At 39.5% G+C, this 21,464-nt stretch overlaps 1 protein-coding gene across 5 annotated transcripts in view; it reads left to right on the top strand.

Annotated features, from left to right (window-relative positions):
- The window catches only part of armc9 (armadillo repeat containing 9), a 27,796-nt gene extending 6,332 nt beyond the window's left edge, over positions 1–21,464 (top strand). For 2 of the 5 annotated variants that reach the window (XM_084952594.1, XM_084952593.1), the window contains exons 10-26: positions 366–401; positions 4,393–4,427; positions 4,529–4,640; positions 4,941–5,033; positions 6,074–6,164; positions 6,381–6,504; positions 6,638–6,777; positions 8,198–8,274; positions 8,768–8,842; positions 9,423–9,513; positions 9,749–9,801; positions 10,505–10,603; positions 11,200–11,315; positions 12,014–12,174; positions 12,935–13,040; positions 15,965–16,152; positions 20,259–21,464. In XM_084952594.1, coding sequence (XP_084808720.1) covers positions 366–401; positions 4,393–4,427; positions 4,529–4,640; positions 4,941–5,033; positions 6,074–6,164; positions 6,381–6,504; positions 6,638–6,777; positions 8,198–8,274; positions 8,768–8,842; positions 9,423–9,513; positions 9,749–9,801; positions 10,505–10,603; positions 11,200–11,315; positions 12,014–12,174; positions 12,935–13,040; positions 15,965–16,152; positions 20,259–20,281 — 1,620 coding nt within the window. In that variant the 3' untranslated portion in view covers positions 20,282–21,464. The remainder of the gene's footprint in view (positions 1–365; positions 402–4,392; positions 4,428–4,528; positions 4,641–4,940; positions 5,034–6,073; positions 6,165–6,380; positions 6,505–6,637; positions 6,778–8,197; positions 8,275–8,767; positions 8,843–9,422; positions 9,514–9,748; positions 9,802–10,504; positions 10,604–11,199; positions 11,316–12,013; positions 12,175–12,934; positions 13,041–15,964; positions 16,153–20,258) is intronic. The other 3 variants (XM_084952595.1, XM_084952596.1, XM_084952597.1) reach the window with 3 other exon arrangements.

Here is a 21,464-nt window from a genome sequence, read left to right as displayed (position 1 = left end):
CATTTACGTAATCATCTGCCTTGGAAATGTAACTGTGTTTCTCCCATAAAGACGACATTTAAAGGTGTCAAGACGGGTCAGAGTTACATTAAATCTTAAATCCTTGCTGCTGTTATTAAGCCTCTTTTTCTGCCTCTTTTGTGCCACCGATAATCAAAAGGCTGTAGAAAAGCTCCCAACCGACCTAAAAAACTGTCCACAGCTTGACAATCATGCTTGCTGTCAGCGGCCTTCATTGTGGTTTTGACCTCTGGCTTGTGAAATCTTGTTTCTTTCTATTTGAACTGAACAACATTTTTTTGTGTGTTTTGTGTGTGTGTGTGTTTTTTTTTTTTTTTGCTTGTGTGACGCTTTTGTCCCCAAAGGGATATTACTCTATGAGTCCCTATGATGATGGCTATGTAAGTTTCATATATTTTCATCTTTACATTTTCTTATTGCTCAGGTCCCCAGTTCTCATCTAGCTTCTGCCTCGGTGTCTCCCTTTTCCCTCCTGTTGTTGTCTTTATGTCCTTCATGACCTCCTAACATATTTCTTCATCACACCCTCCTGACTATATGTGCATTCCCACTAGATTGTCCCAGTTTAAACGTATGTTTGGCTTTATTTGCAGTAAGGACGACACCTTTTGTCAGACCACTTGTTATGGCAAACACAAACACCGCTCAGGGCATACGTCATCATGGCATTCACTCGCTCCCAGAAGATGACAGTCATTGTTCCTCAACTCTCATTTTAGCTTGTAGCTCTCAACTTATCTCTCAGTTTCATTTTTCTTCTCTTATGCTTATTGTTATTTTTTGTTTTGTTTGTTTTTTAGATTATAGCCATATAAAATGACAGAACAAGAATGGCCATCACGGGGTGCTTTGATTTAAAAGGATTACTCGCATGCTCAGGTTCTCAAACAGGACAGGTTATATTACAGCTATTTGAAAGGCAGCAACAAGAACACTTCATGTAGGATTCTTAACAACCTTAAAAACAGGCACTCAGGGTCAACATATCAAATTTGCTGTTTTTAGGTATAGTTAAACATTTAAAAATGAGCAGCCATAGCTAGTAAACTTTACTTTAAACCACTGTTACATAGCAGTTTAAAGCTAAGCAGGTCAACATACCTGCTTAGCTTCATAAAGTATTTTTGAGGATAGTATTTTTTCTCATTTAGGCTTGCTAGTTTAATGTAAGTGAGTGCAAGGCCATAATTTATCCTCAGTATCAGAGTCTTTGTCTTTGTACATTATCAATCTTTCTTTTATTGCTGTTGGGACCAAGACATAAAGTCTTGTAGTTAGACAATAGCATCAACAGTCCATGATTTTGGTTGTAACCACAGTGTAAAAACAGATCTAAATATCCTGAAGACACACTGAAAAGATGAAAAAACATAAAAAGCATTTCACTTTTATTCAAAGAATTTAAAAACAAATCAGGACTCAAAATTTAGATAAAACTTGGACATAAAGTCTTGCTGCAAGCAAGTCTCCCCATTCTGCAGCTAACTTGGTAAAGACTCCAGCCAGTTATTTGGGCAGGTTGAATGACTTGTCTAAATGAAGAGGGAGAGAGTCATTTTAATTTTCAAGGATCAAAAAAGAACATCTAAAAACTGTGCTAATTCAGTTTAGGGTCGCAGCTTACGTTATCGGTTTAAATATACAGGGTGGGCCATTTATATGGATACACCATAATAACATGGGAATGGTTGGTGATATTAAAGTCCTGTTTGTGGCACATCAGTATATGTGAGGGGGCAAACTCCTCAAGATGGGTGGTGACCATGGTGGCCATTTAGAAGTCGGCCATCTTGGATACAACTTTTGTTTTTCCAATAGGAAGAGGGTCATGTGACACATCAAACTTATTGGTAATGTCACAAGAAAAACAATTGCTTGGTTTCAATGTAACTTTATTCTTTCATGAGTTATTTACAAGTTTCTGACCACTTATAAAATGTGTTCAATGTGCTGCCCATTGTGTTGGATTGTCAATGCAACCCTCTTCTCCCACTCTTCACACACTGATAGCAACACCGCAGGAGAAATGCCAGCACAGGCATCCAGTATCTGTAGTTTCAGGTGCTGCACATCTCGTATCTTCACACCATAGACAATTGCCTTCAGATGACCCCAAAGATAAAAGTCTAAGGGGGTCAGATCGGGAGACCTTGGGGGCCATTCAACTGGCCCACAACGAGCAATCCACTTTCCAGGAAACTGTTCATCTAGGAATGCTCGGACCTGGCACCCATAATGTGGTGGTGCACCATCTTGCTGGAAAAACTCAGGGAACGTGCCAGCTTCAGCGCATAAAGAGGGAAACACATCATCATGTAGCAATTTCAAATATCCAGTGGCCTTGAGGTTTCCATTGATGAAGAATGGACCCACTATCGTTGTACCCCATATACCACACCAAACAATCACTTTTGTTGTTCCAACAGTCTTGGCGGGATCCATCCAATGTGGGTTAGTGTCAGACCAATAGCGGTGGTTTTGTTTGTTAACTTCACCATTCACATAAACGTTTGCCTCATCACTGAACAAAATCTTCTGCGTGAACTGAGGGTCCTGTTCCATTTTTTGTTTTGCCCATTCTGCAAATTCTGTGCGCCGATCTGGGTCATCCTCGTTGAGATGCTGCAGTAGCTGGAGTTTGTAAGGGTGCCATTTGTGAGTAGCTAATATCCTCCGAAGGGATGTTCGACTAATGCCACTCTCCAGTGACATGCGGTGAGTGCTACGCTGTGGGCTCTTGCTGAATGAAGCTAGGACAGCCACTGATGTTTCTTCATTTGTGACAGTTTTCTTGCGTCCACATTTTGGCAAATCCAACACTGAACCAGTTTCACGAAACTTAGCAAGCAGTTTGCTGACTGTAGCATGGGAGATGGGTGGTCTCGTAGGGTGTCTTGCATTGAAATCTGCTGCAATGACCCAGTTACTGCGTTCACCAGATATCAACACGATTTCGATCCGCTCCTCACGTGTTAACCTCTTCGACATGTCAATGGCTGTGAACAAAGAGAAACGTGTAAATAACTCATGAAAGAATAAAGTTACGTTGAAACCAAGCACACCATTGTTTTTCTTGTGACATTACCAATAAGTTTGATGTGTCATTGGCCCTCTTCCTATTGGAAAAACAAAAGTTGTATCCAAGATGGCCGACTTCTAAACGGCCACCATGGTCACCACCCATCTGGAGGAGTTACCCCCCTCCACCCCCTCACATATACTAATGTGCCACAAACAGGACTTTAACATCACCAACCATTCCCATGTTATTACGGTGTATCCATATAAATGGCCCACCCTGTAGTTGACTTTCTTGCCACCACACAGTCGAAATTAGTCGTTTTAAAATTTAGCTTGTATGCGCTTCAATGCAAACACTAGATTTCAGGTTCAACATATAATTGGCTCTTTGGAGGCATTGACTGAACACCTCCATCTTCGTCTTTGCAGAAACCTGGATTTCTGTTCTGTCAGCCGTCTGCTGTTGTCAGAAGTACCTTTGTTTAGCTTTATGGTTCTCTTCTTACTAAGCAGCATATTTGATTGTCGCTTTAAATATGACCTTCTGGTTGCTTGGTGCGCCAGTGTCAAATGTCCCAGAACAACATATTATCATGCGTACATGGGCACCAAATGTTTAGGGGGAAAGGAACTTGGGAAAGAAGCCAGGTATCACTGTTCTGTTCTTTTTTTTTTTTGTTTGTTTTAGTGTGCCAGACAAAGCGATACCTCAGTTTACACGGATCAGTGTTCTGACCTTATGGTTCTCCCACCATAGGTCCAGCCTCCTCCTCCTCCTCCTCCTTAGATTTAATTTCAGGGGTTTTCAAAATACCCTCAGAGTAAAAACTTTAATAGTCAGTTTCACCTTACTTTACACACAACAACACCACGTCGGTGATCAAGTTTTTGTTTCTTCTCCTGGGTCAAAGTGGGGGTCTTTCACTTGTTAGATGTCAGTCGCTACACTCTGGAGCCATCTAAAAAAACCACAGATGGACTAATGTGTGACAAATGCAGAAGTATTAGCCTACCCTTTCTGGTACTGTTTCTTGGCCTCTTACTGCATAGATAATATTGCCAAACACTGTAATACTGTATGTCCCAGTACTCAGCATGTACCACACGCATGATGATGTATGCATGTCTTAAAAACTACTAATGATATATTTATACATTAGCTAACTTGATTATCTTAGATTGGATGGACCAGATGGTAAGAGTAACATATGGTTAATGTTGCATGTGGTATGTTTTGCACACTTTAAAGTGATAAATAAAGTCAGATTGTAAAAAAATACCCTGCATTAAAGATCCTCCTTTTTTTTCTTCTCATTATCTCTGTTTTTTTCCCTCTGCCTTCTCTTGTAGGCTTCCTCTATGCTACGAGCGTCCATTGCACCACAGTAAGTCTTCGTTTGGAAGAAATCATTTTTGTACCAATCATACAGTTTCATTAAACCCAAATAAAACAAGGCTGCTATCTCGTTTCTCTTTAAATCACCAGGAGACCAAAGGATGTGCCAATGTTGCCCTCGTTAGACTATGAGAAGCTTAAGAAAGACCTCATCGAAGGCTCAGAGAGACTTCAGTCTCTGCTACTTCAGGCACTGCGCTGGGTGAGAGTATTCTATTTATTATCTCCAGCATTCTCCTTAGTGATAAGATGTCTTGTATTTATCTGATCATCAGCCTTCCTTGTGACTTTGTTTGGCTCCAACACTCGCTTATAACTTAAGATCAGTGTATTTATCCGTCTTCATCCTCAGAGAGTAGAATGCGTTAAGTACAGTTTTAATTTGGGGCGTCCAGAAACTTGGGCAGTTTGTGAACCTGGACAAAAGAAGAGTGGCACTTATATTTACTTGGATTAGACTTTTGAGTGCTGACTGTTGGATCTGTTTCTAATGTCTTTTTAGAGACTCACCCGCTCACTCCCTGGTGAGCAGAGAGATACTGTGCTTCAGGCTTACATCAGCAATGATCTTCTGGAGTGCTACAGTACTAAAGAGGTGGGGTTATAGCTTCACTATCATGCATGTTAACACTACAAAGTTCATTCAGAGGGCCTGTTAATTAACTTGTGAACGTGCAAATTTAAAACACGCCGTAAATAAAAGAATCGTAGAAATGTGGTGCTTCCAGACAATTTTAAACCAACACTTAGAACATAACTCGCTCGCAAAAAGGTTATGTTATCCTTACAAGGTGACTTTCATGACAAAGCTGAGGTTATGGAAAAGGCAATCAAACTTGTAAACAATTTTTTTTGACAGATTTCTAAAATATTACAGTCTTCTTGTTTTTTTATGACAGACGGTCTAATCTGTCAATTTGTTTAGCTCTGTAAGTCATATATTTAAATTTAGAGGAAGGAAATCGTTGTTTATGATCTTAACATTATCAAATGTTTAGTAATTATTTTATATTAAGAGATCATTTGAACCCAATGGTGAGTCATTTAGAAATGGTTCCCAGTCTCAGAATAAGCACTTTCCTCTGAGAAGCTCAGATTGTGTCCCAAACTTTACCCTCATGAAAGACTTTTGACACACTTTGTTCTTTTTTCTTTTTTTTCTTTTCTCTCGTCATTTTCTTTTCACCAGCCTTTAGCTTCAGGTGCTATGCTGAATACAATCTCTTTAGACTGAATAACCCTTTCATAAATGCTTTCAATCTTTGTACTCCTGTGTATGTTTCAAGGTTTTCTAGGTATATCTAAGTGACTCTGCAATCATTTAAGGTGACTGTTGTTGAGATTTGGTGCTATATAAATAAAATTGAATTAAATTCTATAGCAACGCTGGAAGACTCTGCATTTAACTGAGGTGTTGGTCAGCGTACATAAATATGATGCCTTTAATTTTAAAGTGTTGCAAAAATGAACATTAAGGAAGGACAAATTTAAAAAGATGCTACTTGTCAAATAAGTTACATTGTGTTTTATGTTTAAATTCATAGTCCTTGTCTCTAAGAAATTTTACTCTTCAAAAAATGGTGAGTGGAAAAACTCACAGTCCACAACTTGCCCTACATTTGTTTGTTTCCTTAGAAAACTGTGCTTCATTTAATGAGATCAACAAACGGGATTGTCCGTCAATACATGGCTCGTCTCATCAATGCATTTGCTTCCCTTGCAGAGGGTAAGTTTAAAGCTGCCATTAGAGCTCATTAGGCATCATCATTTACTTTGTAAGTTGATTCCTGATGGCTTGACCTTACTGGCTTTCCGTTTCGAAGAAAAACTATTAATGATGCTCCATAAAAGCTAAACAGTAACTGTAGACAGCATTTTGTAAAAAGGAGACTTTAGAATAGCTGTGAATGCTTTCAAGATGTTCCTTTGATATTTATTACAGGTCGTGTTTACCTCTCCCAAATCCCCATTCTTCTGAAACATCTGACAGAAACACTCAGAAAGGAAGAAAAAGAATCTCTTACTCGGGAAAATGTCCTCGTGGCTCTGCAGAAACTCAGCCTCAGGTAGTTTTTAAAATTACTAGGGTTTTCTAAATCCTTTCTTATCTCGATTAATGTTTTTTAAATGAATATGTCACAATTTTTGTCCTTTTGACAAGCATGAATATCTGACCTTACATCATGTCTCGCCTGTTAGGAGGAGTCAGCAGACAGCCATGATTGCAGATGATCTGATTGGCTGGCTAGTGGATGAGCTCCAGGACTCAGACTGCCTCAGTGACTACAACCTGGAGTATTCTGCAGCTTTGCTTATGAACCTGTGTTTGCGAACAAAGGGTAAACATAAAAACATGCAGAACACAAAAGTAGCTCAATAATGCGAACACCAGACGGGCGGCATGGACACCTAAGTTTGTGAATGCGATAACACGAGAATGAGGTGACGTAGGAGCCTCAAACTGATACCACAGATGCACTTACTAAAAATCCGATGTATCGACGTTCTGTAAAAATCTTGTGAATGTGATAACTTGAGAACATGGAGATGTAGGATTTTGAAATTGATAGGTGTGTCTGCTGGGAGGCTGAGTGGCAGCTCTGGCCATTGGCAAATATATTTTTATTTTGCCAAGAAAATGGGAAATGGGTACTGTTTGTGAATCACATCAGTAACCAACTAAAGACTGAACTGAAGAAATAGGAACAAATTATGCTAATAACTAAATCCCTCAAAGTAGAATTTACAGTTGCCAAGTTGTCTTTATGCGTGAATGGTTCATAGGTCAGTGTTTAAGTGGCTTCACCAACAAATCAAAAAATCATTCCTCTGAAAATCACAAGGTATAAAGACTGGTTTTTATACCTTACTATAAAGTAAATAAAATAACAATCTCACTCTGTGGAAGCAAAATGTGATAAACAAATAAAGGAAGGTGAAAGGGAGAGCTGGCTCAAGGCTTTTACAGGGCATTAAAGAATAAACACATTTCTTTTTAAGCCTTACTGTAGGAAACTTTTTTCTGATCAGTTGACTTTTGACCCAGGCTTACAATTTCCTTATTGTCTTTCATCCATGTTAAACAATGATTGGCTTTTATTTACTACGCTATGCTACTGTGCTATATTTACTTTAAGACTGGTGTTGATTTTCTGTGTGCTTTTTTGTGTCTTTGTTTTTTTTCACTGTCCGTGAATAATTTCCAAGTCAAATAAGTCTTCTCAAACACTTTAACGTTCATTCATAGAGCTTATTAATAGTCCATGCTATCATGAAAATCAGAACGACCTTGTTTCACGCCACAACGAGTCAAGGTCTAGGTTTGTTCCTGTTCTTTCTTTCTTTTTTCTTTTTTTTGCTGATACACTAAGGTTAATTATTGTCTAAGTTTGCATTGAAAGCAGACGTTTAGCTTTTCGGTCCTTCTGAATACATGTTTTCACTGCACTCTTGTTTTTACAATTATTTGTCTTCCATTTACGTCATATCTAGGATGTATCGCTTTCAGACGCTCCCTCTTTTCTTTTCTTTTTTCCCAAAACATGTTTTTATTATATGCTGTACTTCTGTTCAATGTAGAATGCCACAATGAAATACTGTCCCACATTTGATTTATCAGTAATTGTATTGTCTTACACGGATAAGTACTGGGAAGTCATTAACCTGATTTATATGTATTAAATCAAATAAGAGTCCCATCATATTGCACACAGAAAAAGCGTTGCTAAATTTGTGTGCTGGATGGTTTTCTTTTTACAGGAAAAAGGAAGTGTGCAGAAAACGCCAAGCATGTGCTAAAAGTTTTGACTGACCTCCTTGGACATGAGAACCACGAGGTGATATACACATCTGCCAACACACAGCACAGATGTTGCATGCACAGTGGTTGCAGTGTGCAAGCAGAACAGATTTCTCGTGGTTGAAACTGATACAGGCTACACAACAAACAGTGTGTACTGCATGCAATAGGTGGAAAGTGCAGAATTAATGCCATTAAAGGATAGAAAATGACACGAGTTGCTAGCATATCATAAACTAAAACCGCCAACATTCATAAATTAACAGTCTCTCTACTGTTGTGTTACACTGTGTAATTATGTCCCTTTAAATGTCTTGTACTCTTGGCATAAGTGAGCCATGACTACAGGAACATCAGTAAAACATAGAAAGCACAGAGTTCATTGATTTTACTTATGTTAGCGGTCAGGTTGTTAAAAAAAAAAGCTTATCCACAGCACAAACATTAGTTCCTCTTTGTGGGCACACATCTCTAATTGCTGTATTTGAGACCATAGAGATAGAGGTTGTGTGTGTCTGTGTCGCTTTCAGATTTGGCCATATGTGAATGGAGCTCTTTACAGCATCCTGTGCATTCCCTCTGTGCGACAGGAAGCCAGAGAGATGGTGAGATAGCAGTTTGCATTTTGCAGTTTGCATGTCTCTTCCTCTTCACTTTCCTCGGTAAACAACAGGTGTTCATTTAATAGGCAGAGAAAGTTGTAAATGGAAGTGTAGTTAAAATGTGGAGTTGCAATCACAAAAAGTATAAAAGATGGATGCAGCTTCCAGGTCTGCAAACTGAAGTCAATGTGATCAGCGAGACCTTTAAAACATACTTTCTTTTAAAGTGGGGAACCCTGGGTCAGCACACCTTAATCAACCTTAATCGTTTTATCATTTCAAAAATGAGGATTATCTAGTGTATTGACTAACAAATTTTAATTAGTAATTAGCTAATTAGTTAGCCATTTTTTCATCAGAATCAATTATAAAAGGCCAAAATGGACACGGATGCAATCTCAGTGTTTTTAAATTAGTTTTCAGAAAGCAACAAGTGACATCACAGTGTCACCTAGGTATGTTCATCTTTCACACGCTTTAGCCAAATATTGTTTTATATATATGTATATATGTATATACTGTAATTTTATACTTGCATACATATTTTTTGAATGTTTTGTGTGTCTTTCCCTCATGTGTGAAGAGCGTTGAAGAGATTCTCCGCTGCTACATCAAAGAGGAGAACCCAAACCTTAACAGACAGATTGAATTCATCATTAAACAGCTAAACTCAGGTTAGTGAAATTTACTGTTAAACAAGTAGATGATAAACTGGTAGTCCAAAAGTAAGCGACTCAAGCAATGCAGGAAAAACAAAATATGTAAATATGAAACTTGATATCTTACATTTCCTGTTTCAGATCCCCAGTTTTCATAACATTAGTTATCATTTGAAACTATAGTTTTTTTTATGAAGTAGAATTTTGGAAAATCTGCTGGCTTTTTAATCCTTGTGGTTTTTCCACCCAGCCGAAGAGGAAGGACCAGAGTCTGATGATGAGGAGGAAGAGGATGACAATGACGTAAGGCCACCTGATAAACATCAATGTGCTGGTGTTTTCCATCATCATATTAAATGCCCATTTACAAATTAATTCAACAAAACCACTGAACCATATTAACTGGCACATATCAAAAGAACTAAACAAAGAAAATAAAGTATGAGGGGGAATGATGGACTTAAAAAGTTAAAATGTAAATGAATTACAGGAGTTTCCTGGGGTGTGTGTGTATGTGTGTGTGTATAAGCACATATTCCATTCTCTTCCTGTTCCCATGAGAGTTCCTTGAGTGTGAGTGCCCTTGCCCTGTAATCTCGAGTTAGGTGTTTTTTTGTTTATGTTTTTTGTTTTTTTATAGCTGCTATCCGTTTCCCTGCCCACAATGGTGAACTGATACGTACTGTACAATACCTGTTTCTGAGTGGCAGTCTCAAAGCTACAGAATACACTGGTCCCTTGTCAGAGCCTTGTGGAATGGTACCAAGCATTGTATTAATTTTTAAATAAAAACTTAATGGGTGAGAGTTAATTTTTAGTCAGTCTGAGGAAGTTACGCTTTGCCAATGTAACCCGGTAAAAATCGACCTGCAGCAACCCTGTGGGTGTTTTATATAATTCTGCTTAATGTTTAAACATAAATTAAGTGCATGTGCGGACAATATGCATTTTTGACACTGCACACAAATTCTTTCTCAAGTGATTTATTGTCTTTGCATTGTGACAGGAAGATTTAATGGAGATTGACATTGATAAAGAGGAAGTTCTTCAGCCACAGCACAGGGAACTGTCTGGGGAAAGCCTGCTCACCACTGAGTACCTGGGAGTAAGAGCAAAACACACATTTTCACCATAAACATATTGTTTGTAGCTAAGAAGACGCAAAGTTCAAATTTTGACACTAATCAAGAATACGAATTACTAACAGTATGGGTATTAGTGTACATATATATACATGTATTACGGGCAAGTTGCAAAGTAGCTTGTAAATTTTGTTTATTGCACCAATAACAGGATATGACATTATCACAGCGTGCACTGAACTTTAGACAGTGCATAGGTCTGTGCATTCACAGAATTGTAATCATTTGGCTATTTGGTTCATAAATGCTAGCATGAAATATATTTTACCTCATGATTAGATAAGGTACCGCACACATCGCTGCCTCTTTGTGGTGATGGCTTTTGATATCTCAGGTGCTGGCCTGTTAGTTTTTTTAGGGATCTGTTTTATGTGGCTATGAGTTCATGACCGGCCAATACGCCGGACAGAACACAGTCAGGTTTACAGTGAGAAAAAGTTACGTGTTGGACAGTTACAGCACTCCATCACATTAATCTCTCTTTTCCCTATTAACACTTTTTTCCATGATGGAAATGTGTTTGGTATGTTACTGTTTTATTGTGTGTGTGGCTGTGTAGATCATGACCAACATGACAAAAGTGAAAAGGAAGCCAACCCCTCTACCACAGCCAGCTGCTGATGAACCGCTACAGCGGCCAGTCACCCCTAGTTCTCATCGTAATGTCGGCGTGGGGTAAGTTAAATTACCAAACGGTGTCATAAGATCCAGACTGAAGTTCACTCTTAAGCTTAAACACTTCTTTGTGGTGTCTGTGAGACCATAAAATGTGTAAGACATGAGAAACTGTGCAGCGGCAGCCTCTCTTTAAGTGATTTACAAACCACCATAAACATTGGTCCTTAGATCTCAGATACCGGTCTTCAGGCCTCATTTCTTTAAAGGCCGATCACTTCACAGTAGTCCATAGATCTTATGAGCTGACTAATCTGTAGCTTGTGTAGATAATTGTGCAACCATTTGTTTAGGATACATAGATAACAACGTTCCTCTTGCCGCTAAAACTCTGCAAATACAAAAATGTTTCAAATGTATTTTGATGTTTTTCTTTGCAAAGTGTAAACTTTGAAGAGATGAGTCAGCCACAGTAGACTAGAACTGGAGTGAGTGCATACCATTGCTATAAAGCATCTTGTTTGGTCTTGACAAGGTCATTTCCTTGCTCTGAGCACCAACCTAGAGAAACAGGCCTAACCTTGCATTTAACAGTTTAAATATTAACTGTTAGAGAGCTGTACAAATATGGAGAACTAGCACTGATGAAAGTCCGTGGAATCATCAAGACAAATTGTTTTTAAGTTAAAAGCCATCTTACGTACACCAACATCCTCATGGAAGTTCTTAATATGAGATTGTGTTTGTGTTATGTGTAGTGATTATCGACCCGCCAGTCGGGGAGGCGAGACCAGCAGAGACACAGAATACAGACAGAAAAGCGAGGAAGGAAGCTTGCCACACTCTCGATACAACTCACGACCTCCTACACGCTCCGGCAGTCGGCCGAGCACCGCAGACTCCCTACGCCAAAGCATCGGTGGGTGACTCAACTTTCAGAGTTTCAGATGTAATTTAGGAGTAGCGGTAGAATTTCAAAAGAGTAAAATAATAACTCTTTGACCGTGTCTAACAGCCGTGGCTGTAAATCAGATGTTTGCGCTCAGATTACTCACACTTAGTAGAAGCTCTGTGCATTTTTGTGGAAAAATCTTTAATTTCCCTTCCACCTGCTGCTTTTTATTTGGTTGTGTGTTAGATGTATTTGATGTGGTGCCCAGTGTCCACAAGCAACAAAAGGTAGTTCCAGAGAAGGAAGTTCCTGCAACTTCCTCACAAACCATAAGGGATAAAGACTTAGCAGAATAGAATAGAATAGAATAGAATAGAATAGCCTTTTATTGTCACTGTACATGTACAGTGAAACTGTGGGTGCTTGAAATACAAATAAAAATAGTAGAACAGCAAGAATGAATAGTAGACAAGAGGAGTATATACAAAACAGGAGGGAGGCACACATTAGAGGACAGATTGCAAAGTGCTCAGTCTGAGTATGTGTGTGAGTGGCCGGAGTGATGAGAGTTACTCAGACCATGGCTCAGATCGGTGGGTTGGCACCAGCAGGCTAATGACCTTAGTTTGATGGTATCAAGTGTGCTTGTGTGTTTGATAGTGTTCAGCTGTCCATCTACTTTTTTTTTCGTTTTTTAAAGTTATGACCTTTGTTTCCATTTGAAGGCCTGACATTTTGGTTGATTCTAAAATTGGTCTTTTGACACTCTTGTTTCATTCCCACTCAGACTCAGAGTGTGGGCGGTTGTCCCAGGAGTCAGAATTGGACAGGCAGTATGAAGGTAGAGCCAGAAAAGGATGTTCCCAGGAGGACCACAACGGACACTCTGCCAGGTATACTGACACACAAATGTAAACTGAGCGCGCTCACGTTCATATTTTATGTATAACATGGCTGTTTGTGTTGAATTTTACTGCAGTTCTTTGAATAAAAAGGCAACAGTTTAACGACAGTCAAAGTTAATCAGGTTGAGGTTTTTGATCAGAGTTTGAATGTAAACAGTCACAGAGAGACTATAAAAACTGTTTAGACTCTAATTTTTTTTTTCTAGTGCAATCATACATGGAAATACAGTATGAAAGGCAAAAACAGACCATCTTTCTTCTTCAACTGAGAGTGAACTCTCCTTTTTGTAATTGCTCTAAGCAGACTTCAGGAATAGTTGTCCAAGCATCCGAAAGGACATTTCAAAGCTCTTCTCTGGATAATCCCAGACTGCTTCATTAATGTTGAGTTTCGATCTCTGAGGAGGCCAATCCATGACTTAATATTCATTTCTGTTATGTGTTTTTTCTATCCAGATGTGCTTTTAACACTTTGGCAGTGTTTTTATTATTATTGTCATGCTAAAAAATGAAGCTGTTGCTAATCGGATGTTTTCCAGATGGCAAAATCTGACTGTGCTTCTCTGAGTTCATAATTCCATCTGTTTTAATAAGATCATCCGACACAGCTGGATGAGCCCCAAACCATGGCGCAGCCAAGCAGAAGATGTTCACTGTTGTTCCTTTCTTCTGACCTCCTCTGCACATATCGATGGAAATATGAACAGTTTCACTTTGGATTTTCACTCTATCAGATTTGTTTACACTGATTTTTCCCAAAAAGCTGTTAGCTCTCTGCAGATGATGTTTGTGCTGCTAAAATCCTATTTTTAATATTTTACTTTTTTTTCTCTTTGATTGATCGATTGAAAATGACAGAAAGAGCAGCCAATAAAATAACAGATAACAAGATGATTTAAAAAAAAAAAAAAAACATTTAAACTTTTGCAGTTTCAACATAACAAAAAAAAATCACTCAAAAAGCAAACATTTGGGCACTTCACACGCTCTGTATTTATAGAGAAATATATACTATGTATATACTAAATATATACAAACTAAATTTACATTAAAAAAAAAAGTTATTGAGCCAACAATAACATGTTAAAAATATTCTTGGCTTAATTTTTCCTGAGAACTACAACCAGACCTGATCTGATGCTGTTAAGGAATGAGCACAAAAAACAACAACCACATAACTGCAGAGATTCCTGTAAGAGTGTGTCTGTGTGTCTGTGGAAAGATTTGGCAAGAATGTTGCTGAACACCGATAGGTGACTCAGCACTGCCAAGCTGGTCTGTGAGACTGTGACATGCGTTTAAACGAGCAGTGCCCACAAAGAGACCCATTCAATCGAACCTCCCCTGCTTCTCTTCTCCTTTAAATCCCAGAGGAACTTGACTCCTGAAACCCACCCACAATAATGAGTCCCAGGAAACTGCTTCAGTAGTCCCTCGCCTCCCCCACAACTCACCCCCCAGGAACGTAAAACACCTCTACAATACAGCCTGGTTGAGTCTGACTTCGGTAGCCTCGTTTCACCCCAGTTTGGAAAGCAAGACTTTTATAGTGAGATGAAATGGGCATTCATATTGAGCTGAAGAGAATCTTCGCAACACGGTAGTTTGGCAAATGCCAAAAGAGCAGATGTGTGTGTTTGCAATTGTTTTTAGGCTAATGAACTGATTCCCTAATACAGAGTAACACCTGCTGGAGAGTCAGGCTGTCTTCCACTCACACTTTGTCAGAAATCGGGACTCAGACTCGAGACTTGTTAAAAAGAATTTTAGGGACTGATGAAAAGTTATGTAAAATGTGTACCCATTTCATTTTGCTTCTGAACAGAGCTCAACATGCAAGGATAGCACCTCCACCCATTTTTACGGGAATACAATACACTGTAACTGTCATGATTAGGCACAAGAAACTCAAAACACTGGGTCACCGACCCAGGACCGTGACAGTAACGCTTAGTTATACCAGATTTTATCAGAGATATTGGAGCCAATGTGACTACCCTGAACAGAAACCAGAATGAAATCGATCCATTTGATAAGTGTGAGCTTGCTCAACAGGATGTAGGTCGCTTAGCTCTTTCCTGATAAGAACATTAGAGGAGGTTGTGACTGGACGCTGAAGACATTTATTCACTCGTGACCCTGTTTCTCAGACACCGCGGCATCTTTTCTTGGTTTTTATTACACCATAAAGAAGGTGCACAAAGCAAATTAGGTGCAAAAAAAGAAAATGTCTAATTTGAATGGAAGGAAGGCATTTTAAATATGTTCTAATGTTATATTAGTGTTTAACACTGATTGTCTAAAAATGATTAAATGATTGTCTTGTCTGTTGTCCAAATAGACCTAAAAATGAATAATTGCTCCTCAATTATTAAAAACTTTTCTTGTTTTTATGGAAACCACCGTGACCCTACGTGTGTTTAGGCTTTAGAGAAAGGGAAAACAGGAAAGCTAACACTAATGGGGATTTACTGATGCATGTCCAGTCAGAACTTGTGCCCTGTTGTAATATTCATACATATAAAGTATGACAGAGAAAAACTCTGTCATGCCATGTGTCACTTTATTGCTGTGCCTATCTCCCATTTTCCTTGCAAAATATACAGAAATGAGGGGTTGCAAGACTTTTGCACAGTCTTACAGATCACGTTCATAACTTAACTGTTAAATATTCCCATCCTACCAGTTTCAGGGTTTTTTTCTGTTTTATCCTTCTTTGTATAATTATCATGGTATTTATAGTGACTCATTTAACTGGCAGATTGTTGTTAATGTTTTCTTTCTTTCTTTCTTTCTTTCTTTCTTTCTTTCTTTCTTTCTTTCTTTCTTTCTTTCTTTCTTTCTTTCTTTCTTTTTTTTTTTTTTTTTTACCAAAAACAGATTATATTCTTTTTTGTTTTTGTCCCTGTCAGCAGAAATGATTATATCCCTGCAATTGCAAGTAAGCCCAAGATTCCCCGTACACCTGACACAGCAACCAACCAGAACAGTGCTCACCGGGGTAGAGGCCTGGCCCTGGCTCCCCAGTTCTCACAGTCTGAGCCGCAGCAGAGCAGCCGGCCTGGCTCTGCCAGCTCCACAGGAGGAGGCGGGAATGGAAGTAAGCGTATGCTAAGAGCGGGAAATCAACACCAGTCTGGCAGATTTTGGCCCCATCTGGTTACTTCATCTACTCTGCCAACCAATCTAGATGGTGGCCAGCACTGATTTGAATGTTCAGTGACTCTCAGAAAAGAGTTGCTGTAGATGCACTTTACGCAATAGTATATTGCATTTTTAAAACCGATACAGATACGTGGCGATTAAAAAATCTGACATATCAGCCCAGATTTTTTTTCTTTTCTTGCAAACACAGGAATCATAAACATATTTCCCTGACATTTGTTATCTGTACTTATTTTCCACCCTTAGTAAGATAAGCTGACAAAACAAATCGGTCAGTTACGCTCTGTCCCACCGCGCAGATCAACTCATCTTTTGTTAGCCAATCTGCAGTCCTAACCCTGCCAACAGCGAAGTACCAGAGTGCAATTTGAAACAAATTCCCAACATCAATACTTACAGCATGGTTGAATGGTGTTCCTGTCTTCTCTTTATTATTAAAATGTTTACTTATCGGCTGTTATAAACATCAATACCAGTATACTGGCAGATGGCTGATATCGACCAGTATATCAGCACAACACTACTTATTTGAGTCTTATTGAGCATGCATTTTCAGTTTATGATAGAAAACAGTACTTAGAGATGTGCAAAGCAGCCGGAATTTGTATCTATATTTGTATTTGTTGAGGAGGGAAAAGTATTTGTATTTTTATTCGAGTAAAATTCAAAATAAGCGTAAAAATCCATTTTTTTTGCGTTACGCTTCTAACAAACGTTATAGTGTAAGTATTCTGTAATTTTATACATTATAATAATTATGGATATGCAATATTAGTTGATGTTTTTCCATAAATCCAGCAATAAACATGTCACAAGGAACGTCATTGAAAAGAAAATAACATAACAGCCATTGGCTGTTATGTTATTTATGTTATTGCCAGATGGCTCAGCAGCAGCAACACTCTTTTATTCGGTTCCGCAAATCCATGTGGGGAGTTTCAGCTACGTTAATAGGTGAAAACTACACAAGCATTGTTTTAACCTTTTAACGATCTTCACGAAAGTTATATACTGCCTCTGGAACTCAGTTAAGGTACAAAAAAAATCCATCCATCCATCTATCTATCCATCTTCTTCTGCTTTATCCGGGGCTGGGTCGCGGGGGCAGCAGCCTAAGCAGAGAAGCCCAGACCTCCCTCTCCCCAGCCACCTCCTCCAGCTTATCCGGAGGAACACCAAGGTGTTCCCAGAGCAGCCGAGAGATATAATCTCTCCAGCGTGTCCTGGGTCTGCCCTGGGACATGCCCGGAACACCTCACCCAGGAGGCATCCTTGTCAGATGCCCGAACCACCTCGGCTGGCTCCTTTCGATGTGGAGGAGCAGCGACTCTACTCTGAGTCCCTCCCGGATGGTTGAACTTCTCACCCTATCTCTAAGGGAGAGGCCAGCCACCCTTCGGAGGAAGCTCATTTCCACCGCTTGTATCCGCGATCTCGTTCTTTCGGTCACTACCCACAGCTCGTGGCCATAGGTGAGGGTAGGGACGTAGATGGACTGGTAAATTGAGAGCTTCGCTTTTACACTCAGCTCCCTCTTCACCACGACGGACCGGTGCAGCGCAGCACCAATCCGTCTGTCGATCTCCAGCTCCGTGTAGCGTCCGCATCACTGCGGCTGCAGCACCAATCTGTCTGTCAATCTCCGGCTCCCTTCTCCCATCACTCGCGAACAAGACCCCGAGATACTTGAACTCCTCCACTTGGGGCAGGAACTCATCCCCGACCCGGAGTGGGCACTCCACCCTTTTCCGGCTGAGAAACATGGCCTCAGATTTGGAGGTGCAAAAAAATCGATTCAACAAAAATCGTGATGCAGTTCACTGTTTTTTGGCTCAGCCGAGCCGTCTCTGTTGCTGTGTGGAGCAGCCTGTGTCACTCACCTCCTTGACACGTCACTCGCTCATCCGGTCATGTTCTGCGGTCTCATAAGGAAACTCAGCTTGTTGATATAAAGTTTTTCCTTGTTCCCGAATACAAATATTTTTTTAAGTATTTGTTCGAAATAATTATTCGTAAAAAACACGTTATTTGTGCCTTTCTGAATACCGTATTCTGGTTCGGCTCCACCCCTAGCAGTACTGATATTAATACATATATCTGGCTGTTAAATTGGTAACCATACCAAAGGAAAATAGGAATATCTTATATAAATGATGAAAGCATTAACCGGTGACTGGATGGAGTTGTAGCACCCCACACAACTAAACATGTAGAGCATTGTGAATTATTTACTGCTTGATTAAATCTCTGCCACACAATCACCAAATCTTTGTGTAACATCAGTTTTACATTTCACATATCAACACAACCATGCATGTCAGGAAGCCCCTGGGTGTGTGGGTGTTCCCAGGCCTGAAAATCCAGTTTTTTATGCCGTACTTACTTACCAAGACAACAGCAACACAATGGCTAAAGGAAATTAACTGTAAAAATGTTGCACTGGTTTCCAGCAACTTTTGCTTCAGTTCCACTAAGGAATTTCACTTGCCACTCTTTCATTTCTTACCAGTCTCTGCCAGAAGTGTCTATATAATAAAATATGCCCCTTTTTTAAGACTTTCCTTATAAATCTGCATTAATGTTTTCCCCGTTATGGCCAGTGACACAAAGTAGTCTGAGTCATAAGTCGGCTTATGATGCAGAACGTAACAATGGCTATAAACAAAAAACACAATAAGCACTTATTGGGAAAATGAAAATTGGGAAAATCAAATTGAGTTAGCTTTTATTGGAGGCACTGCACCGTCAGGCCTGATATTGGGTCCATTTTTATTTGCTGTCAACTTCATGTCTTACACACAGAACCGGAGTCAGCGCAGAGATGATCTGGTGCTCTTAGTTGGCCGATAACATCTCTCCATGCTCTCATGCATCCTAATTGCATTTCATGAGCGATTACCTCCGGCTCTTATGATGGGTGCCCTTACCACGAAGTTTGTAATGGCACCTATTAGCTACTCAAAGCCACCGCATCCTTCTGTGAGTGTGTTGTACTTCTGAGGTCTGGCGAATATCAGATGTTTGTCACTTAATCACATCTCATCTTGAAGGGCAATAAGCAAACAGACATGCTATATAAAATAACCTGTATTGTATAGTAAGCTTTTTGGCATGTTTCAAGCTATTGTCGGGGGGGTGGTTCAGTGATCTGTGTAATAACAACCACACATTTGAGCAAGATTCCCCTCAGGCTAATGGCTTTTTTGTTTGTTTTGTTTTTTCTAGCATACATATCTGCTGTGACTGAGAGAAAGGCTCCCTTGGGTAAAGAAAAGATGTTTGTGTGGCTTAACGGGCCACCCACTTAGCAAGTAGAGACAAGGATAGGAGTTTCTGCTGAGCCATAATGTTAAGAGCAGAGTTCTTACAATTTTATGATTTCTAATAAGTTTTTATTTTTGCTTAGTTTTGGATTTTTATTTTTAATTCACTTTAGTTTCAGTTGGTTTCCAGAGCCGGTTTGCCCATTTCAGTTCAGTTTTTATTGGTTTTAGTCTTTTTAATTACTGTTGTATGACTGGCAGGTGTCAGAGGAAATATTTAGAGCAATCAGAGTAGATAATACAATACAAACCTTGAACTTTTTGAAAGCAGTTGACTCACAGTCTTGGAGTCTCAGTAAGTGCGTCCATCAAAGCCTCATCAGGCAAGTTGTAACAAAATGATATTAAACTAACAACCAAAATGTCCACTGTTTCCCTTTTATTTTGGTTAACTCAAATAAAGTGTTTATTTTTAGTTAACCGTAATAACCTCGGTTACGTGTTTGGAAAATGTCCTAGCCAGAGAAGCTGAAGAAGAAGCACTGTCCTTTTTATTTTTTAAATAGGTCTGGATTAAATCTTTCATTTAAATATGCTATTTCTTACACAGTGACAGGAGCTTAACAACTACGTTTTGTATACATTGGTTACAAAGCAGCTTAATTTTGTTCTCATTTTATTGTTGAATTAAGTCTGATTGTCCTCCGCTTTCTCTCCCTCTTACCCCCTTTCATCAACCTATCAACATTTCTTCCTTCCCCTCTCCCTCTGTCTTCAGGCAGGCAATCAAAGAGGAGGTGAGGAGGGAGCTGTCACCACGAGGTAGCACTATCTTCCCAGGAGCATCAGGCTTCCTGTAACATCATCCAACCAGGTTACGATCAGGGTCAAACAGAGACGGTCGAGGCTTAGTGGCAAGAGGAGGAGCAGGACTGGGTGGAACAATGTCTAGGATTGTGGTTCTGCATTTAGGGGTTTTTTTTTTCTCTCTTTTCGCCCTTCGGCTTCAGCGCAGACTACTTCTGTAACCTGATATGACGTTGGACAATAAACACAACCCACAGTCATGCGACTCTGGGCACCTAACAGTCTCTGTTGGCCCTGAGTTTCTGCAGTTTCTCCTCAAGGTGATACAAAATGTGTGCGACACGCTCCGACTACGGCAGAATTTATTTGTAACAAGATTCAGGTGTTTTAACTCCGAAGTCTAGTATCGCTCTGAGTTGGGGCAGAATATGATAACGCTCCTCTCTCTTGCTCTCACTCAATCCTACTTGCTTACTTGGCATGTTCATTACTTGAGTGGGGATTCCCCAAGGTGCCTCTTTTTGTGGATAAATTTCATCATTTTGGACATGAGCTCAAGATTTTAGATCAAACACAGCCAGGGCTGTGAGAAGGAGGAGGATTGGAGCTTAAAAATTACAGCAGAGACATTTTTATCTCTTAAACGCCATTGCAAAGAGCAGTACAAGAGCCGGTACTGAAAGTTCTCATCTCGAATTTGTAAATCAATAATCGTCGTGAATTTCACAATGTGCTGTATTGATTTTTAACTATGGTGGAAGATGTCTGTCCACATGAATAAATTATTATACAAGCTGTGTTTCAAATGTAAAACATTACCACAAATGCATAGCTCTTTGTGGCAGCTCCTGTTTCGCAGATGCTACAAAAGATTGTAGAAGAAAGACCTAGAGACCTACAGTCCTAGTATGACTGTGCATGTTTTTAAATGATATCCAGAACTTTTTACTTTCAACACACAGGTAGCATGTACACTATAATTGAGGGGGAAAAAAAACAACTTGAATTTGTGTTAATGTCGTAAATTCAGCTTTAGTTGCGTGTCTATTTGCACCGTTTGTCTGTGTGGTTATGTGTATTTATGGTGAGACATTTCTGTTGCAGTGCATTTTCACTGATAATATCCTTTCAAGCAGTTTTAAATAAATGTGTGACGAGTCAGCAGTTTGCAAAATCA

Source organism: Perissodus microlepis, chromosome 15, assembly GCF_051167445.1.
Source record: "Perissodus microlepis isolate ML-2025 ecotype Zambia chromosome 15, ASM5116744v1, whole genome shotgun sequence".
Lineage (NCBI taxonomy): Eukaryota > Metazoa > Chordata > Actinopteri > Cichliformes > Cichlidae > Perissodus > Perissodus microlepis.
This window is presented reverse-complemented; position numbering and strand designations above follow the sequence as displayed.